The sequence below is a fragment of the Podarcis pityusensis genome, assembly GCF_964106645.2.
Source record: "Podarcis pityusensis genome assembly, chromosome: 1".
Classification (NCBI taxonomy): Eukaryota; Metazoa; Chordata; class Lepidosauria; order Squamata; family Lacertidae; genus Podarcis; species Podarcis pityusensis.
Window position 1 is genome coordinate 14,558,603 of NC_138028.1, and position 21,426 is coordinate 14,580,028.

General features: G+C 40.1%; 1 protein-coding gene across 8 annotated transcripts in view; it reads right to left on the reverse strand.

Moving 5' to 3' along the window:
• Nucleotides 1–21,134, reverse strand: part of MARK3 (microtubule affinity regulating kinase 3) — a 69,221-nt gene extending 48,087 nt beyond the window's left edge. For 4 of the 8 annotated variants that reach the window (XM_081024112.1, XM_081024109.1, XM_081024111.1 and 1 more), the window contains exons 1-2: nt 20,064–21,132; nt 3,707–3,898 (exon numbers count right to left, since the gene is read on the reverse strand). In XM_081024112.1, coding sequence (XP_080880238.1) covers nt 3,707–3,898; nt 20,064–20,126 — 255 coding nt within the window. In that variant the 5' untranslated portion in view covers nt 20,127–21,132. Of the gene's footprint in view, nt 1–3,706; nt 3,899–8,191; nt 8,231–20,063 lie in introns of all 8 variants that reach the window. The other 4 variants (XM_081024110.1, XM_081024108.1, XM_081024106.1 and 1 more) reach the window with 2 other exon arrangements.
• Between the last annotated feature and the right edge of the window lie 292 nt (nt 21,135–21,426).

Below are 21,426 nucleotides of genomic sequence, written 5' to 3' on the forward strand. Positions count from 1 at the left end.
AAAAATATGTTGAAGTCGTGTTCCTGTTCACTGCTCTCATCAGTCCATTAAGCCCTCTATGACATGCCATTCCCTCCCTCTTTAACAGCCATTATTCCATGGTCACTAAACATGCTCAGACCACTCTGGGAATGTCTTTTTTTATTCTGCTGCTCTTCATCTGAGGATCACAGGTCGGTTTACAATATAAAAACACAAAAATACATAACATAGTAACAAATGAAAACAATAATCTCCATGGTATTTTATTTTATTTTCTATTTTAACTATTAAATATATTATCTCTCTAAACCCTAAAGATTTCTTGTATTTCTGCAAAACAGGGGTTTCCCTAAGCCTGCTCATACCTAAGCCACCCAGAATGCCTGGGGCAACCCAGTCTGAAGGGAAGGGTATAAGTAAATACCATTATTATTATTATTATTATTATTATTATTATTATTATTTCCCTCCTCTGTGTGCATAGGTCAATTCTGGCATCATAAGCAATAGCACTTACACCTGACATCTGATATAGACAGAATGATGATATAGTGCAATATGGTGATTTGCAAATAACAGGAAGAACAAATCCCTGTCCTTCCAGGACTGAGCCATGATTGGTTCATTTGATTGGTCCACTGGAACCAATCAAATGAAATTGCTACACATACTCAGACAGACAGTTACATTAGGAAAAGAGGGGCAAATGAGAAAAGCCATGTTTGCAAAACTAATACAAGATCAATTTTTTCAGAAGTTGTTTTGAGTTAAATTTAATTCCTGGTGCCAGATCACGCCACTTTCAGAAGCTCTGTTCAATATTTCAGCCTCAGAGAAATATTTCGGCAAAAGAGAAAGAGCAATGGGTACAGCGGCAGCAGCTAGGGAGGTGACAAATCATATGACTGTTCTATATACTAGAGGCAACAGCACTGGCAGAGCAGGTCTAATTCTCAAACAGAAAAAAGAATTATGAATCCAGCCTTTGAAAAAATGCCAAAGTCTCAAAGGTACCCTTAAGGCAATTTAAGGCAATTCAGTTTTGTCCCAAGGGCATGTCACCTCAGCAAATTTATGAGGTGTTCAGTTAACCATGTTTAGTGACTGCTACTCCTAATAGATAGAAATTCAGCCTGTTGTCCCGCACATAAGAAGAAATCTGTGGATCAGCTCAGCATATGAGAGAGGAAGAAAAATTCTCTTTATTCACACATCTCAATCATTTAAAGCATTTTTACAGTGCTCTTCATCAAGAAGGGCTGTTAAACCCCTTGGCATACACCAAATATGAAAGTTTTAATACCAGGGAAGATTTAAAAGCTTCTCACAGTGTACACTGAACTTTCTATCTGCAGATGATGAAATTTCAATTTCCTTCCTTCCTTTCTAAGCGGCTGCTGCATCTCAGACAATCAACTTTAACAGAAGTTTCTACACAAGCGTTACACTGAGCTATAAGCCTCTTTGCCTTGATTCAACTTTCAACAATGTGTTCAACACAGATCATCCGTATACACAGCAGCGCCAGCCAATCCTGGTAAAGACGACACAATGCTGCAAGCCCCTTCTGCGACTCACCAGATGCACATTGATCCATAGCTTTATCACCTCCAGACCAGATTAACTGTAGCACCGTATACTAGGGGGATGCTGCAAAGCTACTCACAAACATCAGCTAGTATAAGACAGCTGTCTGTTGGCAGATTGGCCTTCCTTTTGTAGCTAGTGTTATCACACTTGCCTGCGATCCACATTGAATTCCATTGCACTTCTAAGAGCTCATTTCAAAAGGTAACTTTTCAAATGCTAGGAATCCTCAAAAGCAAAGACCAGCAGTTGAGCAGAAACAATAGGTCATGCCTATTATCCAACCCTATCTTTTCTTTAAAACAATACGTTCGCCTGGATTTGCAAACGTATTTTATATTATATTATCTCGAGTACCCTCTGGACAGACACTCCTTAAATTTATCAGATTAAGTCATCCATCTACTTCTGAAGTAGCTTTCTGAAAAGTATCTGGAGATGAAGGCAGCACCTTTCCATGAATATGAAAGCAAATATGTGACCGAATAGCATATTCACTGTTAAGTGCATGTGGAGAATGTAAAATTGTGGGACACAGCAGGATCAAGAGGATGTCCACATATTTGAGTTCCTTTATCTTTGTCTATAGGAATTAGTATTTTATTCAGTACATAAATAAAATAAGAATAAATGCATTTCACAATGATGCCAAGTCAAAACGGCAGCACCATAAGCAGCAAGAACTCCAGAAGTTATCAAAAAGTGAGCCACCAAGCCATCCAGATTTACAAATGCAAGAGAGATTAAGGAATGGCCATATCTTTTAAGCAGTCTGCATCTTTTAATCAGGTACAAGTTCAAGGTGGCTTAGAGAAACATATTATCACCAGTTCCCAGGGTGCTGGTGACTAGCACAAAGCAACAACCTGAGTAATTTTTCTGCTAAGCCTGCTCCCCCCTCCCAAAAAATGTCAGCGTTCAGTCCAGTCCATTTGCAAGGGAAACAGAGCCTTCATTTCTCCCAATTGTCCAAAATTACATACTAGCTTTGAATGGTTTCTGTGCTCCCCCATTATTAAGGTCTGCCTCACACTTCAGTTCAAAAATAAAACTACATTCCACACATGCCAGCTATTTCTTATTCTTGGAACGTGATCCTGAATGAATTTAGAAGCAAGTTTCTCTGAATTTAATGCAACTTACACCCAAGTAGGATTACAGTAACATTAGCATGCTGCATAAATGAAACCCAGATCATGAGTTTATACAAAATGTAAAGCGATGCATTTTTTGTTTACGATGAAAGAATGTATGACACAAACCTACTCAAGCATGGCAGATCCAGGTTAACCAAAGGAACATAACCTCAATTTTAGATTAATTATCAAAACTGAAAACTAAGCTGGACTACAATTGGTCCTAGACCTTTTAAAAAGGCACAACAGTCAGTACATTTAAAACAAAACTAAAACAATACAAAATAGACCCTCAGGGCAAAGACCCATTTACTCAGCTGGGAAAGCCTGTCAAAACAAAAATGTCTTCGATTAGAACTGGAAAGTACAGATAGTGAGCACCTGTTACATCTCAGCAGAAATACTATTCCACAGAACAGAGCCAGTTGAACCACTACTATATTTAGCTAGCTGGTTTTTCCAGGTGACACTAATCTACAAAACTGATGATTCAAAACTGATGATTCAATTCTATTCCTAAAAAAAGATTTTTTAAAGAGTGTTGGCAAAATATTGCTAGGAATACCTATGAAGCACAGAAATTCATTTGAGTCAGGAGGTGGGAAACCCATGGACTGCTATTTATTTCTTTTATTTTTGCAATAAATGTTATTCTCTCTATTCTGGTTTACACACATTTCAATCTGGAAAAGTATCTTCTTTGGATCAAACCTTTTGGGGGTTTTTATTCAATATAAAGATGGAGTATTCATGCACAGTTTTGAGGTAACATGATTATGTGCTAAGTTCACACTATTACTGCATTTGCTGGAAATTGCTGTGTTAGGGACTTCTTGATAAAGGCAAAATATGAGTAGTAGCAGCATTAATTATGGTAATTAAATTTGTATATTGCTCTTCATCCGAAGATCACAGGGAGGTTTACAATATATTGGCTGCTCTTTTATGCTTAGGCATATTTAAAATAGCTTTTTGTTTTCGAAACATGAACAACACTGTACCTCTCTGCCAGTAAGAATGTGTCTGGCCAGTTTGACTTTTGCAAAATTCCCCTTTCCAATCGTTTTAAGAAGCCGGTAATTCCCAATATGGGGTTGTTCATCTGCACAGGAAGCTATAGAATTCCTACAGCGGGCACCAGACCGACTAGGTCGAGGGGGAGCTTCCTGCCGTCCTTCGCCATGAGAGGTATGCTGTAACAAAGAAACACACATATTTAAGACAATGTACTTTGGAAAACATTGTTCCAAATCAAAGAGAGAACAGACTCCAATGAACTAGAACTTGGCGATCACAATTAAATTAATGGGGCAGTAGATCAGGGCAGACGAACAGTGTTTCACACAGCGACTTTTGTCATCATAAAAGGGAAATGAACAAATTCATGGAGGGATACAAACCATGATACATAATAATATGCTGTATGCCCATCAACAGTTCCTCAGTATTATCCAAGTACAGTGGTACCTCGGGTTACAAACTTAATTTGTTTCAGAAGTCCGTTCTTAACCCCAGGCGTGCTTTTGCTAATGGGGCCTCCTGCTGCCGCCGGCACGCAATTTCCATTCTCATCCTGGGGCAAAGTTCTCAACCCGAGGTACTACTTCCGGGTTAGCGGAGTTTGTAACCCAAAGTGTTTGTAACCCAAGGTACCACTGTATTAGATCTGTAGTGCTCTTGTGGCATCCAAGGAACTGATTATTAGCTCCACCCTCTAAACAGTGCATTTCAGGATTTGGCAAATGTGTCTTAAGGAATCATCAAACAGGAGAGTTGGCATTAACATAGAACAAATGTGTGCAGATGCAGCCACGTACATATAGGCTACAGTCATACCCACTTACTTAGGAGTAAACCTCACTGAACTCCACCAAACTGTCTTCTGAGTAGATGTGTATATAACTGCATTGTTAGGCTTTGTTTTGGTCCACAAAATCCAATAGAAACAGAGCCCAAGCATGTGTAAATCTATTTGCTCACACCTCCTTCACTTCCCCAGCTCTTCTAATACATTTTTCCTGTTTCCATTTGTTCAGCTATTCTGGCCTCTCCACCCACCCCTCTCCACACTGTCCAAATGCAGGTGGTAACCTCATTGAGGCAGAGACCAGCTTTTCTTGTATTTCACAGTGCACACTGATGAAGCTGTAGAACATAACAAAATGGAAGTGAATCATTGTTCCTCTTTCAACAAGGGCTGTAGCTCAGTAGCAGAGCACATCTCTCAAATGCAGGAAGTTCCAGGTTCAATTCCTGGTATCTCCTGATATGGCTGCAAAACATCTATTTGACAACCTAGAGAGCCTGTGTAGACCAGAGGTAGCCAACATCATGCTCTCCAGATGCTGTTGGACTACAACACTCATCATCCCTGACCACTGGCAGAGTGCTGGGAGTCAAACAACTGCTGGAGGACATTGACATGTTGGCTAAACCTGGAGAAGACAATTGCTAGGTGAATCAAGGGCCTGATGCAGTATTGAGCAACTTCCTACATTTTTCACCAAATCTCTTTTCTAATCTTCTTTAAAATATGTTACTAATAATATCTACAAAAACATTGCTTAGGGTATAAAAAGAGTTCCCTAGAATTTTCTACATTGTTAACTACAAGACAAGGACATGATGAACTGCAGGCAATAGTTTTAGACAAACTCAGTAACATCAATGATGCCAACTATATTCTTCATCCAGAGGACCATAGCTGAATTATCTAATTCTATCACAATTTTTAAAGGTCTTGACACTAAAATTGCTTAATCTGAAGTAGCAGAAGTGCTAACGTATAAGAAATGATAAAGAAATATAATAACGTAAGCCAACTGCTATAAAAAGCCAACTGACTAACACGTAGAAATGCATAGAATAGCCACACCTACAGTGATAACAAAAGCTTCTTCATTCTGCCTTTTTCACTATTAAGTCCCAAAGAAAGGGAAATTAAGTACTGAAGAAGTGTGTGAAAATGTATGAAGTGACTGACGCACAAACAAAGTAGCAGAAGGTTTTGAATGGCAAGACAACTGAAATGGTGTGTCGTGTTCTATTTGTTTTTAAAGGGGAAGTGGCAATTGTACAGGATGATGTAGCGCTCGGCAAAGCCTAAACTGGCCTATTTGCTCTGACATTTATGGGATGTGCATCTGTGTACACACACACACACAGGAAGGGAAAAAGAAGATGAGAAAAATGACCAGGTCATTGAGAAGACATTCTGGTCCAAGTAGCTAGACAAAATAAGCAAACTGTGATATGGTTACCTTACAAACATGCACCTAAATTGTTTCTCTACACTCAAAGTGCACAGCACTTTCTACTAAGGGTGTGCACTAACCAAAAGCCCTTTGCTAAAGAGCTGTGATTAAAAAGCTTTGGTAAAATCATTGGCTATTGTATCTAGAGTAGAGAAGCCAGCCCATTCACACAAGAACTTATCTTGCACAGCACTGCTTGCCTCCCTCTCAACCTCCCCCCACCAATCTGTTCTGGAGGTTCCGCCACTCAAAGCAGATCTGGAGGGCCATGAGGCACAGGGAGAGCAGAGAGGAAGTTTTTGTGTGTAAGTCCTTGTGCCAATGGGATGTTTTCATTGAATAAAACCTAACCCCCTTAAATTAGTCCTGTCATTGACAAAAGAGCTCTCCCTCCTACCACCCACCTGCTTTTCTTATAGGGCAAGCTTGGTAGAAATGTTTAAAACTTTGCAGATACAATGCACGGCTTTTTTACACATCCGTATCTCTGAATTGCCCCAGATCACTTCAAGATCCATATTTTAGCTCAAGATGCTTCTGAAAGCTCTTGCTTTGTCCTGGACAAGCCACAAATCTGTCTGGGGTGCCCTATTTCAGTTACTGCTTTGGGATTCATTCAAATCTGATGCACTTCTAGTTTCTACTATGTTAAGGATCATCTCATTGGCAGTAAATATTGGCCACCAAGACAACTGTAGAGACTTCATTTTAGTTTAGTAGTTGTGGCATCTTGCCAAAAACACCTCAAAGACTATCAGCTGGCAAAACAAAGTGAAAAAGAACTTGCAGCCAATGTAAGATGAATTTAATCCCTCTCATTCTAAACATCAAGTATGTTGTGCATGAACAGTAGCATTCCTTCTGAATTCGAAATAATTATTTTACAAGATTCTAAATAACCTAGACAAGCAGCTTTAGGTTGTGCACACACAACAGGTTCTCCTACACTGTTCATAAAGGGAAAATATTGTGTTGTTTTGAGACTTTTACAGCATTTTTTCTTTAGTCCTGTGCTTGAGAATGCCTCAACAAGGTGAAAGGCTCTGTGGAAAAATATGGTAAACTAGCACATAAAGGTGATAAAATGTAAAACCATGCGAAGAGTTCCCTTCCCTTTAGAAACCACATTTTCTCATTTCCTCGCTTCAGTCTTCAGCCATTCTCCTATTTTCATTTTTCTTCTATCTTTTCCAACATACTTCACAATTTATATCCAAATGCCACCCCATCTCATTTATCTTTTCTCCCCACTATCCTTACATCATTTTATCCATCACTTCCAACCTGAAGGGCCCTGACCCAACCAGCTTATCCTTCCATCAGATGCAGAGCTTTGGTTTTTAATTACTGATGGAAGCAGTGGGAGGGCCTCAAGAACTAATAAAAAAACCAAGACAGAGTGTTACATAATGTGTGCAATATAATCAGCAGTCTTTGTTCAGAGGCTGAAACTTTGTGTTGAGTTCTCTGTATTTCAATGCCAAGTGAAGAAGCCAATGGATCAAAAGCTAGTGGAAAAGTAAACCCTAGAAACATCATTGCATGAAGACTATGTTGTGTTCCTGGGCAGCCCACTTCAGGGCTCCCTACCAATAGACACAATGAGGCAGCTTAGGATTTACTTCTCAAGTAACAGATTTTGGGGTACCATTAAATAGGCAAAAGCTGCCCACCACATAAGATAATGGTGGTGCCATTTGGATATCCCACCAAAACTTCTGCAGTGCTCAAAGTCAAAATACGGAACAGGGCACAGTACAGGTCAGAAAACAAGAAGAGGAAACCTTTTTATTTTTTAATAGAAATAGTCAAGCCTTCATTTATGTGTATTCAAATCCTTCATTGTGGAAAATTGATCCAGAATCTGATTTAAGAGCTGGCAGCCACTGAGAAGTCAGCAGTATACAGGAAGAAAGTAGCACAGATAAAAGCTGACAAGCCCTGCTTGAACGAAACTATCCTGACAAAGCAAGAAGGGGCTTAGATTTTGTCCTTGTGATGGGAGTCACTGCGTTCTCCAGTTTAAAAAACTTTTAAAAGTCTACAAAATGCTTATGGACAGGGTTTGTGATTTCACAAGCTACTTCCTTGTCAGCGACTGAGCAAGATCTTATCTTCTGGAAGGACAGGAATAAAGCAGCAAACTAAGGAGAGAGAAATAAATTGCGTCACATGCATACATAGAAAAAAGGCAGAAACAAGCCAGCTTTTTGAACAAAATTTATAACCCACCTTTTCAGAAAAGCTTTCCCCTACTGATGTTCCGGCATCCTTTCCCATTAAGAAACAAGCATGAAGGAAAGCAAGAAAAGAAAAGAAAAATGAACAAAAATAAAACCTGGGAAGTGTGGTGTTGGAATTTTAAGGAGATACTTGTGCCAACTTTCAATTTGTACATATTGCAAAAAAGTTAACACATTGCAAACATTAGCAGCAACTCAAAGAACAACCGGTTAAAAATTTCATGACTGACTATTCTAAAAAAGTAACCTGAAAATGAAAAACCTGTCATATGAAATTTTACACCCACTGAAGGGGAAAAAATCTTATAATATAAACCGTGTGCATGCTTAGAAGAATTAGTTTATTTAAGGAAACCTCTATTTATTGTATTCTGCAGGGAAGTTGTAAGTGCAAATGCTTACCTAAGCACGAAAGGCAACAGAAATAATTCCTATGTTCAAGTTGAATAATGCACAGCAGCCTAAACCTATCTATGAAATATTTCAGCTATAGTAAAAAGAATCATCATTAAGATATATCTCTGGATCCCAGATAGCGGATAGCAGTACATGATTAAATTATAAAGCAATAAACCTTAAGAGCAAGTGTGCAGGAGTAATTGAGGATACATCTTACATGCCTTCAGTTTTACCCTACCACATAATCTGTATTTGCACTCTACACAATTCCCTTCCCTAACTGCATGAACACACTTCTGTAGCATGGGCATAGCCGGGGGCGGGCGGGTAGGGGCAGCTGCTCCTCCCCTAAATCAATACAAATATAAGGTTCTGCCCTCCCAAGCATGCCCCCACAACAAAAAGCCTGGCTACACCCATGTTCTGTAGTCTAGACAGGGAGTTGTGTAGGCAGCAACCTGCTCCATCCAGAGAGATGCTGTCGTGAGTCAATAGGTGGGAAGTGATCTCTCTAGAAAAGGGAATTGTGCCCCCCCCCCATCCAACCAACAACACCACTATTTCTTGGGAATTCTTTAAATGTGTTTGATTTGGAAATAGAACACAATAAAGGGAATATGTTAAATTTCAGATCAGAAACACCCAAGTATTTGTGCTCAACAGCATTCGAGTAGTCAAGCATCTCTATTACAGGAGCATCAAAAACAAGGTTCTGTCATTCCACAGCATACAGAAATGACATCTGTTGGGCTACTTAACTTGAAACTTTGCATACATTATTTTTCACATTTATCGCCAAAGCAGAATGTCTAGTTGCCATTTTGGGGCAAAGCCGCTCTAAGGTCCTATTTTTCAAAGGAATGCCTGCCTGTGATTGGTTAAATATCTGGTTAGTTCATATGGCAACCTTGAGTTAGGTTAAGAACTTTGAGAATTTAAATAAGGAAAGTCACTTTATCCAGGGACAGTCCACATATATATTGGCCTATTCCTACCTCTCTTTCTTAATGGTGACACAGACCATTCATAACATAGGAATATTCCTGGGCAGTGGGGTGGGTAAGTGAAGTCAAGCTACAACAATTAATTATAAAATCGTTCATAACTATAACGACTGCACAAAAAAAGCATTTTGGTTCCTGAAATTCATTCTGATTGTGCAGATAAAATATAACTGATAGAACTCTACAGGATGTTGTATTAGTGTGTGAAAATAGTCAAGATCCAATGATCTCCAGACACATACCTCCAGATGGGTTGAGATGTCATGTGCCATCTTGGCACCCAGGCATCTTCACTTGGTTGCAAGTGGCCAATAGGTGCAAAATACGCCTGGCTAATTTTAAACACTGCTACGTGCACTACAGAGCCCCATCCCATGCAGCAAGACCCGCAAATACCCTGCCCATACTGACTCCTGCTCCACACTGAAACCTCCACACACACACCCGCAAACCCACATAATTTAACACATGAACACCCTGAGTGATATCCAACAAAGCAGTTCTGTTAGCAAAAAGATTTCCACTTATGCAATGGAATTTCTCCTCCATCTCCTATTTTCTCCCCATGCCCCCCCCCATCTGCTCCATTAAGCCAAATGGGAACCCGTTTCCCCCCACCATATATTTATTGTTGTCAATCTCATGTTGAGGGGGAGATAGGAACAAAGTAACATCTGAAGCAAGAGTAATTTTTGAGGCTTAAGGGAGTCTGCCTGCCAGAAGGTTATCATTGATCAAGGAGGATACGGAAGTTAAAGAATATAGTGCAATCCTGTGTCAGAATACTCAGAAGCCTCTCTGAACAAAAGAGGGCCATATCTGTTCATCTGGACACATTTTAAATAATTAATAATAATAACAAAATGTATGCAGGTAACAGCTTGTTTGTAGTTTCCCCTCTTCCCAGAATAATTCCATAACTTGGAAATAATGCACAGCTACCGTACAAGTTTCATGCCAGACCAAGCACTGGTAAGGATTAAGTGCACTAACTGGTGGAATAAGAGCCTGGGTAAATACTTTGGGGGTGGGGAGAGAAAGATTGTGATTGTTTAACTGATCCTGAGAGAGAACATGCTATCTTGAAGGTTGTATACCTCCTTCAACTGCTGGCCGTGGCTCATGGGTTTTGGAGGTGACTCAGATCAGTACGAGATTTTTCTAGGTCAGCCTAATGGCATTTTCAAATTTATAATTTAACTTTCAAAAAATGATATGGCATGGCAGGTCATTAGGAGAATAAAATAAACACTACTGTTAAGCTCTGGACCATGGTCTCCAGCTGTTTTTGGACTACAGTTCCCATCACCCCTGACTACTTGGTCCTACTAGCTAGCGATAATGGGAGTTGTAGTCCAAAAACAGTTGGAGACTCAAACTTGGGAGCCCTGTCCTAAACCAGCCTGAGCTCAACTTCTAACACTGTGAGCTGCATTTCAGTCTATGTATTATTCACAACACAGTGCTCCATAGTGTTTGGTGTGTGAATGGAAGTGTACACATAACTGAGAACTGTCAACTATATTCAACAACAGTTACAGAACTACTTTCTTATGTTCAACAAACCCTAATGTTTTAAATGCATTTTCTTCACTTAAAGAAAAGAAAACCTACTTCAGAGTGCAAATTGTTCAACTCTTCCTAGTTTCAACAGTTGCTATTTAGAATTTGCTGGGCAACAAAGAATGCAAATTATCACTCTCGGATGCACCAAATACAATTAGGTGTAATCTGTTACATACTTGCCAAAACTATTTTTTTAAAACTTGCAAAATTACAAATTTATTTGAAATCCCAACCTTTTTTAGAATTCTGTTTCCTAATGTAGCTAGTTATAGAACAGCTAAAGGAAACCTATTTTCACTTCATATCATGAATACACAGTGATGCTGGGATAGTAGAACAAGTTCATAAAATGATACAAACTGTCCTTGAACAGGGTCTTTGCTATACTGTATAGAAAAATTCAATCTCAGTAGTACTGTTCCAGCTTTGATATTCTTTCAGGCTGCCTTTTGTCCTTAAGGCCTTGACACTCAGCCTCACCTTCTATCTTATTTCATCCACTTACCCTTGAAGTCCCCAACTCATCCTCTTGGCTTCTACGAATTTAGAGCAGCTCAGCCTATGGCTAGTGCAGACAGAAGCAAGATGTACTGAATTCAAGGGGACACACACACACTCTCTCTCTATATTAGATATATAATCTAATTGCCAAATGGTGCCTTAAACCTGGGTTACAGTCTCCACAATGGAATGTCTAGGCACTGTTTTCATTTGTTTGTTTGTTTTCGCAATGGACTACATTATTATTATTATTATTATTATTATTATTATTATTATTTTCTATACCGCTTTATATTTTAAAGAACAAATCTCAAAGTGGATGACAACACATTAAAACATCAAATACAACAATGCAGAACAAAACAAATTCAAGCTTCAAGGAAAATATTTCAGATCCTTCTCAAAGTGACATCATGCTTTCCCCAGTCGCCAACCCAGCATCCATCTCCATATGGTTGCAATTGGAGCTGTGCCAGTCGCAAAACGTGCCTGGCGCCTGGCTAATTTTGAACACTGATTTCAGTCTATGCAAGGTCCCTCCAAAAGGTTTGGGGAAGGCTGTGGATAGTTTTTAAGAGGTCAGCAAAAACTGATGGATAAAGCATTGGTAAGATTTTGTAAGTAAAGAACTTGTGGTCTTCTTTGGACTGTGGCTTTGCCCAAATTTATATTTCTGTTCCTATACTCATTTTCACATGCTCATTTTCTGCAAGGTTGTTTTAACCATGTGGGATTTCTGCAAGTGAATTAACACAGAATCCACAAAGCACTTAGTTTGTTATGAATATATTAGACATCAAGTGCAACATGTCTACAATAATCATGTAATCACAGTGAAAACTTTTACTAATAGAGAATCTGTGCAGACTTTGCTCTTTTACAATTATTTTACAATTTCCATTATTTTATACAAACTCACTTTCATATGGTGTTAAATCCTGGGGATGGGGCAAGTGTTCTTTTGTAAACAAACCAGTCCCTAAAAATAGATTCAAGGGAACATATTTTGCAGTTAAACACCTTGAGCAACTGTGCTCTACTTCAATGGGAACTGAATGCAAGGTCGATTTTGTGTAAGAACTAGACAACAGGACAGCCAGAAGATTGTAACCAAAAGTCACACTCCAATTTAAATGATAAAATATTTCATTGTGCAAAGGCAATCCTTTATGTTCTCTTGGCTACTAGCTTCTTCTCCTTCCCAATCATACAGCTCCTAAGACTGTTAAACTGATTGGCCAGGTATACCTGCCAAATAATAATCAGTTTTAAAAGTTGACAGCAGACAAAGTATAATCTTTACGAGAAATACCATGACCACCTTAAAACATATCCTAATTTTCCCTCCACATTAAAAAGTACACCCTAACAAATCAAGCCTTCAAAGGCAACTAGTGCGAAATTATTAAACCTACAAAAAGGGCATAATTCAAGGACAGTAGTGCATTAAGTAGCCAATAGAAAGCTAACAATATTGCTCTGTCAAGGCCTACATGACTCACTGGATCACCAGCACATGTGATCAACAGAGTTCTTCTTACTGTAACATTTTCATGTGTCAGTGTAACTGCATTTCACATACAGTTTAACCGTGTAGGTCAAAGGCAAGCACACATACTCTAAATATAGAATCCCATCTGCAGCCAACCTGCAGACTGGGGAAGACTGACAAAGCCGGGCATCATCATGCCAAGGAGCTAGAAATGGGAACAGCCTGGCAGCCAAAAGAGTTTAAGGCCTTTAAGGCCAAGGACTATTAAAATGCCAAAATTCAGCCTCTCACTTGCACTATTATTTTCTCAGCTCCTGCTTAGTTACGTAAGCAGAAGTAATCATTAGTTTGGGCCGCAAGAATGCTGTATTAATGTGATGTTATTAATAATGAGTACAACCTAGCTGCTATTAATTATGGAAGACACAAATTTAATGCTAGAGCCGTGCAACAGCATAACCCCAAATATCTGGGTGCCTATATGAAGGTGGCATTAGATTTAATCACAAAATAAAAAGATAAAGGTGCATAAAGTGTGGGGGGGGGGTGTGGACTAGAAAGAAGTGACACATCCAGAATAAGGAATTATCCAGCAATAGCACAACAGCTTTATTGTAGTGCAGGAACATTCAGAATGGATTTTGTTTTTAAGAAAAGGAAGAATCTGTAGCATGCATCTGAGATTTACTATATCATCCAAGTCACACTGACTTTGTTCACTGATCAAAAGAAGTTTTTACTGACCTCAGCACTGAAGTGTAAATATAGCAGCTGAAGAGCAAGATGTAGTCAAGCCTGAATCATCAATAAAACTGCATACTAAGTCCAATTCCCATATAGCTATTGTTAGTAATTATGTATGAAGCCAGAAGGACACCCAATGGTCAAAGATCTGAGATTGATGTTGGAAAGCCCCTGTTCAGATTTTTATCCTGTGATTCAGTGTCGTGCTATTTTTAAATAGTCAATTTTTGGCCAAAAAGTTCACTTACAGATTTGATCCCCAAGGCTAGCTATAATAGGAGCTTTGGGAGTTCAGTATCGTAAAGGTCAAACTCCAAATCTAAGAGGGATACATAATACCACCTCAATTATTCCATTGCCTTGAAATAACCAAGGATATACATACCAAGTGATCTAAAATGTGCAGATCCATATTCAGATTATCAAAGTATGCATATTTTGTAAGATAAGAATGGCCACAAAAGGCCCTTTTTTGATGCAGTAGATATCTCTGATTCCACAGTGCAGTTCCAGGTACATGTCTCTGACTGATGGCACAATACTGTGCAAACTAACCAGGGAATAATGAACACAGTGGAATTTACCTCCACATAAAAATGTGTAAGACCATACTGTGAAAAGAGTAGCGATGCACAGCCCAGCAGCAGATATGTGGACCAGACTTCATTGCAATGCCCACTGCTGATGTAAAAAGTGTTACTACAGAACGGAACAGGCTATATAAACAGACCTATTAGCAAAGGCAATGCAGTATCTTTTCATTGATCAGCTATTACAGCAGAATTCACTATGACATCCTCAAGGCCACTGTACAGGCGGACCGTACAGAAAATGGGTTTCATTTCACACCATAAATATGCCTTCAAAATGACTGAACAAAATGTGTAATATCTTCCAGGAACCTTGATAGTACTTCCTATGGGATGATGGGTAGTCTAGAAATACAAACAAAGGGTGGACCGTAGCTCTGGGTAAAGAATCTGCTTTGTGTGAAGAAGTTCCCAAGATCAATCCCTGGCATCTCTGAGTAATGCTGAGAGAGGACCCCACTTGAAATCCTAGAGAGACACTACCAGGAAGCAGAGATTCTTCTGAGCTACATGGACCAGTGGTCTGACTTGCTATGGCTGTTTCCTGTGTTCCTAAATAAATAGCACTCAGAAAAATGCAATTCAAACAGAAAGCATTAGGAGTTCCTCCCCCTTAGAACAATGCTTTCCAAGTCAGCTTACAGAGCCACTCCTGAACTACCTCAATATTATTATTATTTTTAAAATTAAAGTAATCCAATTTTCTGCTGGAGAAGTAGTGTAAAGACAGCTTCAAATGCCACTGAGCGTTAATTTTCAGCATTAAATAAAGTCAGTCTTGCAAAAAGTGTCAGAAATTAGCTAGGTGCCATGCACATTTTGCGACTGGTGCAGGTCCAATAGTGACCACACAGAGATCTCTGGATGCCAGGTTGGTGACTGGGGAAAGCACCTAGAAAGGATCTGAAATATTTTCCTTGAAGCTTGAACTTGTTTTATTTTGGATTGTTTTATTTTATGTTTGAATGTGTTGTAAACTGTTTTGAGATTTGTTCTTTAAAATATAGAGTGATATAAAAATGAAATGAGGAACAACAACAACAAACTTCACAGGGGGGGGATGTACCTAGAGATTCCATTGTGGCGATGATTATAAACTAGATTTAAGGTGCCATTTGGTGATTAGATTATACAGTGGTGCCTCGCAAGACGAAATTAATTCGTTCCGCGAGTTTTGTCGTCTTGCGATTTTTTTCGTCTTGCGAAGCACGGTGTCGGGAAAGTTTTGGAAAAGCTTCAAAAATCACCAAAGTCTTTAAAAACCTCAAAAAAGGCTACCATACCGCGTTCTATGAGTTGCTCCTCGAAGTCAACTGTATTAAAGGTGTTAAGAAAAAGGAAACAAACTTGCAAGACGTTTCCGTCTTGCGAAGCAAGCCCATAGGGAAAATCGTCTTGCGAAGCAGCTCAAAAAACAAAAAACCCTTTCGTCTAGCGAGTTTTTTGTCTTGCGAGGCATTCGTCTTGCGAGGTACCACTGTATATCTGAGTTTCTAACACTCTAACATTATCTAACCTACAAAACTCAATAATCACTTCACACAAGTTACATACACCCATGCACTACATCATGTGTTAAAACCATGAAGATGCCCATTTCCTTGTCTCAAAGCTACTGCTTGTAGGAAGGCCTGGCTCAAAGATTACATTAAACCAAGAACAAATGTTGGCCTCTCAATCCTTCAACAGAAGCAAACTACAAGTGCTAGTTCACACATAACAAAGCTAGCCTCTGGGGTGTTGCCTCCCTAGCATGGTAGAAGAAGCAGGAGAAGGGCAACTCAGGGACTTATGAGCAGCATGCATCAGCATGCAACTATGGGATAATATGATGTGTGAACCAGCTCCAAGTGTGAACATTCCCAAGAGGCTACAGTCTCTGACAGGACGGGACATGTGGGACAGGCTGTTGCTGGTATGTGAAGAAGCGTTAACAGAGGAGCACACAACATCTCAGAGCTGCAACTGTATCAGATGTGGGGAACCTTTGGGCCTCCAGTTGTTGCTGAACCATTAGTCCCATCATCTCTGGCTACTGCTAATATTTGCTGGGGCTTATGGGAGTTATCATTCAGCAACATTTGGAGGGCCAAATGTTCCCAACATCTGAGCTAGATAAACTCTAAGCAGAAACTGAAGGCTTAAGTTCACATGAAGTAGCCATAAATGTCAGAATTCAAGAATCAAGATGAGATTCAGAATCAGCTATCTGAGTTCAGAGCACAAAGGCTGTCTTTGGACATTCATATATATTTGTAAAGTTTAAATTGATTTTGGAGCATGTCATTGTGCCTAATGGTTTTACAAAAGAAAAATGGGCTTCTGCACTGACTTGTAGGATATGTCTTCAAAATTAAATATAGTTCAACTTCAAGCACAGGCAAGAACAATGCTCATTCAGCATTTTTCTAGAAACTAATACGAAACTGTAGTAAACATTATCTGTCTTTGCCAATAAATGTTGTAGATTGCTACCTTGGAAAGTTCAGCATTGGCTCAATTACATCCCTCCCAGGTAACAGAAATAAGCTTTAAAAATTTAGTATAAAGAAATTCAGATGGCAGTCGCATGACTAAACCAAAGAGCAATTTCGTAATTTATTTAGGTGGCTTATAATCTGTTCTTCATTAAAATCAATCCTAGAGTAAAGGACATACGAAAACAAAGCAATAGAAAAAAGTAAAGCACAAAAATAGATCAAATTCTGTTATAGCACTTTGGGAGCAACAAAAATCTCTTGCAGTCAACAAAACAAATGCCTGAGTAATTAAAAATGTATTTACATGGTGTCTAATACTTACGACCCAAATCTGCAAGACGAGGGCTTTCCACCATCAGAGTGCTACTATAAAAGACACCTTCTCACATGTTGCTACTTAACACACCATCAGCAAGTACAGCTCTGTTGTCCTACCTGACCTCAAAGATTGGTGGGGGGTAAACATATAGGAGAGCAGGCAGCCTAACCAATACTTGGGTCCTAAGCCCCAGTTTTCATTCATTCTTTCTTTAGGATACCCTTTCAGAATGAAAATTTGCTCATGCCACACCTAATTTTTTATTGGTAAAAAATACATTGGAGATAAAAGAAGACACAACTCCTATCAGTGCTTGATTCATAACAAAGTGCACAACTACTTTATAATGCAGTGTTTCTCAAACCTGGGTCCTGGGACTGCAACTACCATCATCCCTTACTAGCAGGACCAGTGATCAGGGATGATGGGAGTGATAGCCCAACAACAGCTGAGGACTCAAGCTTGATAAACACTGTTATAATATGATGATGGAACATCCGGAATGTATAAAACAATGCAGCTACATTAGAACATGAATCACTCATGATTGTCACTGAATCTTCCTGCCACACTTCCTATCCTATCCTGCCACACCAGTGTGGTGCACCACATCCTTTGAGAACCAATGACCTACCTGTTCCCCCACTAAGCACTGTCACCACACTTGTAATGGAAGACTCTTTCAACCTGAAGAAATTACAGGTGTAAAATTTAAATTATCAAATTTAAAATGCAACCAGGAAGCACTGAGCTGTGTAATCTAACGCTAAGGATCCTCCTGCAATCTAGTACTTGCATGGTCAAGTGCAGGCCTCAATATAAATGATACTTTAAAACTCACTACTACCCACGTGCATCCTCCGAAACCAACCAACCCAATTCAGCTTAGTTTGCAAGCTGGGACATGATCAAAGAGGCAATGCAACTAAGCAAAAAAATCTAACAGCATACTGCTTTAATTTTATATTTTTAACAAATGGGCTATCCACAATAAGTTTAAGAATTTATCTAATCTAGAACTTGAATATACACACTGGAAAATGGTATTAAGACAGTTTCCCACCAAATACTTCTAAGCCTGATGAACTTGCTGATACTAGAGTGATCCAGTTAGTAAAAGAGTTAAGGGATCAAACCTACTGAATAAACCTCAAGACTGACAATGAACTACAGAAGTGTCCAACAAAGGACAATTTTCCCTAAAAGACAACTCTGGAGGCCTGGAATGAAGTCCACAAAGATTCTATAATTGAATTACTTAATTAACTCTGGCTGAATATAGTCTTTAGTTCTTTTTATAATCTGTAAACTAAAGTAAACAAAGAATAGAGAAGTTTTATCTACTATGTCAATAAATCCAGAGACTTGACAATGCAACAATTGTTCCGCTAAGCATATTTTCCACCTCTGTATCTAAGCTTGTTGCAAGTATCCTCAGTCAATCACAATGAATAGGCCAGCTAACACACATACAACAAAAAATATGCATCTAAGTATATTTTTCTCAACAGTGGATGGAGCCTATTGAAGATCTTCCTTTTCCAACGAGCCTTTTAAATGGAGATTTGTATTCCCATCTAGATAGGTGTACTGAACTTGAAATTGTTTTTATATATTTTTAATTGTTTAACTGCTTTGGGATCTTTTGTGGGAGGCAATTCATAAATGAGACAAATAAAACGCCTTCTTTCTTGGAGCCTATCAGAGATTCTTAAGTTTACAGTAAAACTGGCTATCTGATAAGCAGCACACACAGATTTGTCACTTGTGTCTTCTGTCCTGTATCAATGGACATGCTGCCAATTGCTTTGACAGAAGGAATCTGCATTTGGAATCATATTGATAGCAAACCTGGTGTTCCAAAAGTTAAAGAAAATATTCAACTTTTTCTCTCCAAATTCCAGAGACACCAAACGTCCAAACCTTTATTGTAATACAGCATAAATACCTCTCAATTCACATATTTCATTTGAAAATAATTCAGTTTTCTTTAGCATTTATGCAACCAACTTCAAATGCTATATATGAAGGTAAATATAACATCTAGATCAAAAGGAGGGGGGTCTTTCAAAATCACCTAAGTGACTGCCAACACAAGGGCTTACTCGGTCACTTATGAGATATACAAATCAGATTTGAAATATATGTTATCTAGGTCACTCAATCCAATCTTTGTCAGAGGAAAAGAATCATTTTTTACCATTCTAAGTTTATACATGATCCACTTGTAATGATTAGCATATATTATGCCCAAGAACATGTGTTCTGATTATGTTACATTCTAAAGACATAAGACTAAAGTGTGAGGGACTTAGAAAGAGAAGTAGAAGTGAGAGGGATCCCAAGTTTAAAGAGAAGGTTATTGCAGGCAGGCCTTGATAAGAGCTTCCCTACTGATAACATTCTTCACAACAACCTGTACAACATCTGTCACCAGATGTCCAGCTGCCAGACAATGAATGTCATAACAGTAGAGCAATGGATGCCCTAGGTGATGTCAAGATGTCCTCTGAAAGGATTTCAATTATCACAATTTGACCCCCTATTATCAATTTCATCCGAACTTCAAACATCCGTATTTTCATAGAAAACGGCCCATTTCCACCCACTATTTAATAACCCATGTCATGATACATCTTTTAAGATGGAGGCAAAATATACTGTGCTGCATACTGTGAAATTTAACACCAGGCATTAAAAAAAAAAGGCATTCAGCTTACTATAAAATTCTCATTACAACAATGGACAATCCTGAAGTACACTCACGTTTTCATTCACGGTGGGCAGTTCATTCACTGTGGGCAGCGGAGTTCTAGTGGACATTTTCATCCACTTGCGCTGAAGCACCGTTTGCAATGGCAAAATCCAGCTAACGTATGGTGTATACAGATATAGAAAATCCTAACACCCTCCCCCCCCGAATAGTTTTATATATATATATATATATGTATATGTATATATATATATTTACAAAAAAAATCGCATTTTTACTGCATGATAGTGGTTACGAAGCACCACCATCAAGGGTGGGGGTGGGTGGGAAAAGAAGGGGAGTGTGGGGAGGGAAATCCGGCTTGCTTCCCCCTTCTCCACCACGACCCCCGTTTCTCATCTATATTCCAGTCTGATAATGGAGCATTGTATCCTCCCGGGAGTCTTCAGGGATCATCCTACAGACCAGATTAGGATCCTTCGAAGGCGGCGGCGGCGGCGGATTAAAGAAGACGGGGATTCTCACGGAGCACAAAAAAGAGGGGTGGGGGAGAAAGAGAAGTGTGTGCCTGGGTTAGGGGGGGCAGGGAGGGAGACAAGGAGAGACCAGAGCCGCTTCTGAGGAGGGAGGGGACGGGGCTGCGGGCGAGCAAGGGCGGGGGGTGTTTCGGGGCGCTGCAGAGACGGAGTCCAAGTGAGAGGGGGGGGGATAAACCGGAGTCGGGGAAGATGAACCCCCTCTCAGAGCTGCCCAGAGGAGGCTTCTGTCCGCCTCAAAGGACCCCAAGACCCGCTTCACCGGCCCTCGGCGCTCATGCCTTTCGCCCCCCGCCCCGACTCCTCCTCCTCCTCCAGAGAAAGTCCCGGTTCCTCCTGCCGCCGCTGTGCTAACAAGAGCGGGCCCTCCTTCCTCAGCCTGAGGGGTCTGGCGCCGAGCCTTCCCTTCTCCGACAACACCGAGCGCGGAGGAGACCCGCCGCCGCCTCCACCGCCACCGAGCGGGCTTCCTCCTTCCTCCCCACCACCCAGCCCGCTTCAGCCACAAGCAACAGCAGCAGCAGCAGCAGCGCCGCCGCTCCCGGATGATCCAAGATGGCCGCCCGGCTTCCTCTGCTCCGGCGTGAACCGGAAGAGACCACCCCCTGCACGGAGAGAGGCCGCGGCTCCTAATGCTGGGGCTGCGGGGAGAGAGGCAGGGAGACTGTGGAAGAGGGCGCAGGCGCAGGCGCGCGTGCTGCGTTTCCCAGCCCTCCCCTCTTCCCTTGTTGCTAAGGTCCCCTGGAAGGAAGGGAGGGGGAGGAGCTTTGATTTGGGCGCGCGCTCTGGCTTTCTCGCGGGGGGGGGGCGTCGTGAGGTGGGGGGAGGGGTATTCTCGCCTCAGAATATATTATTATTATTATTATTATTATTATTATTA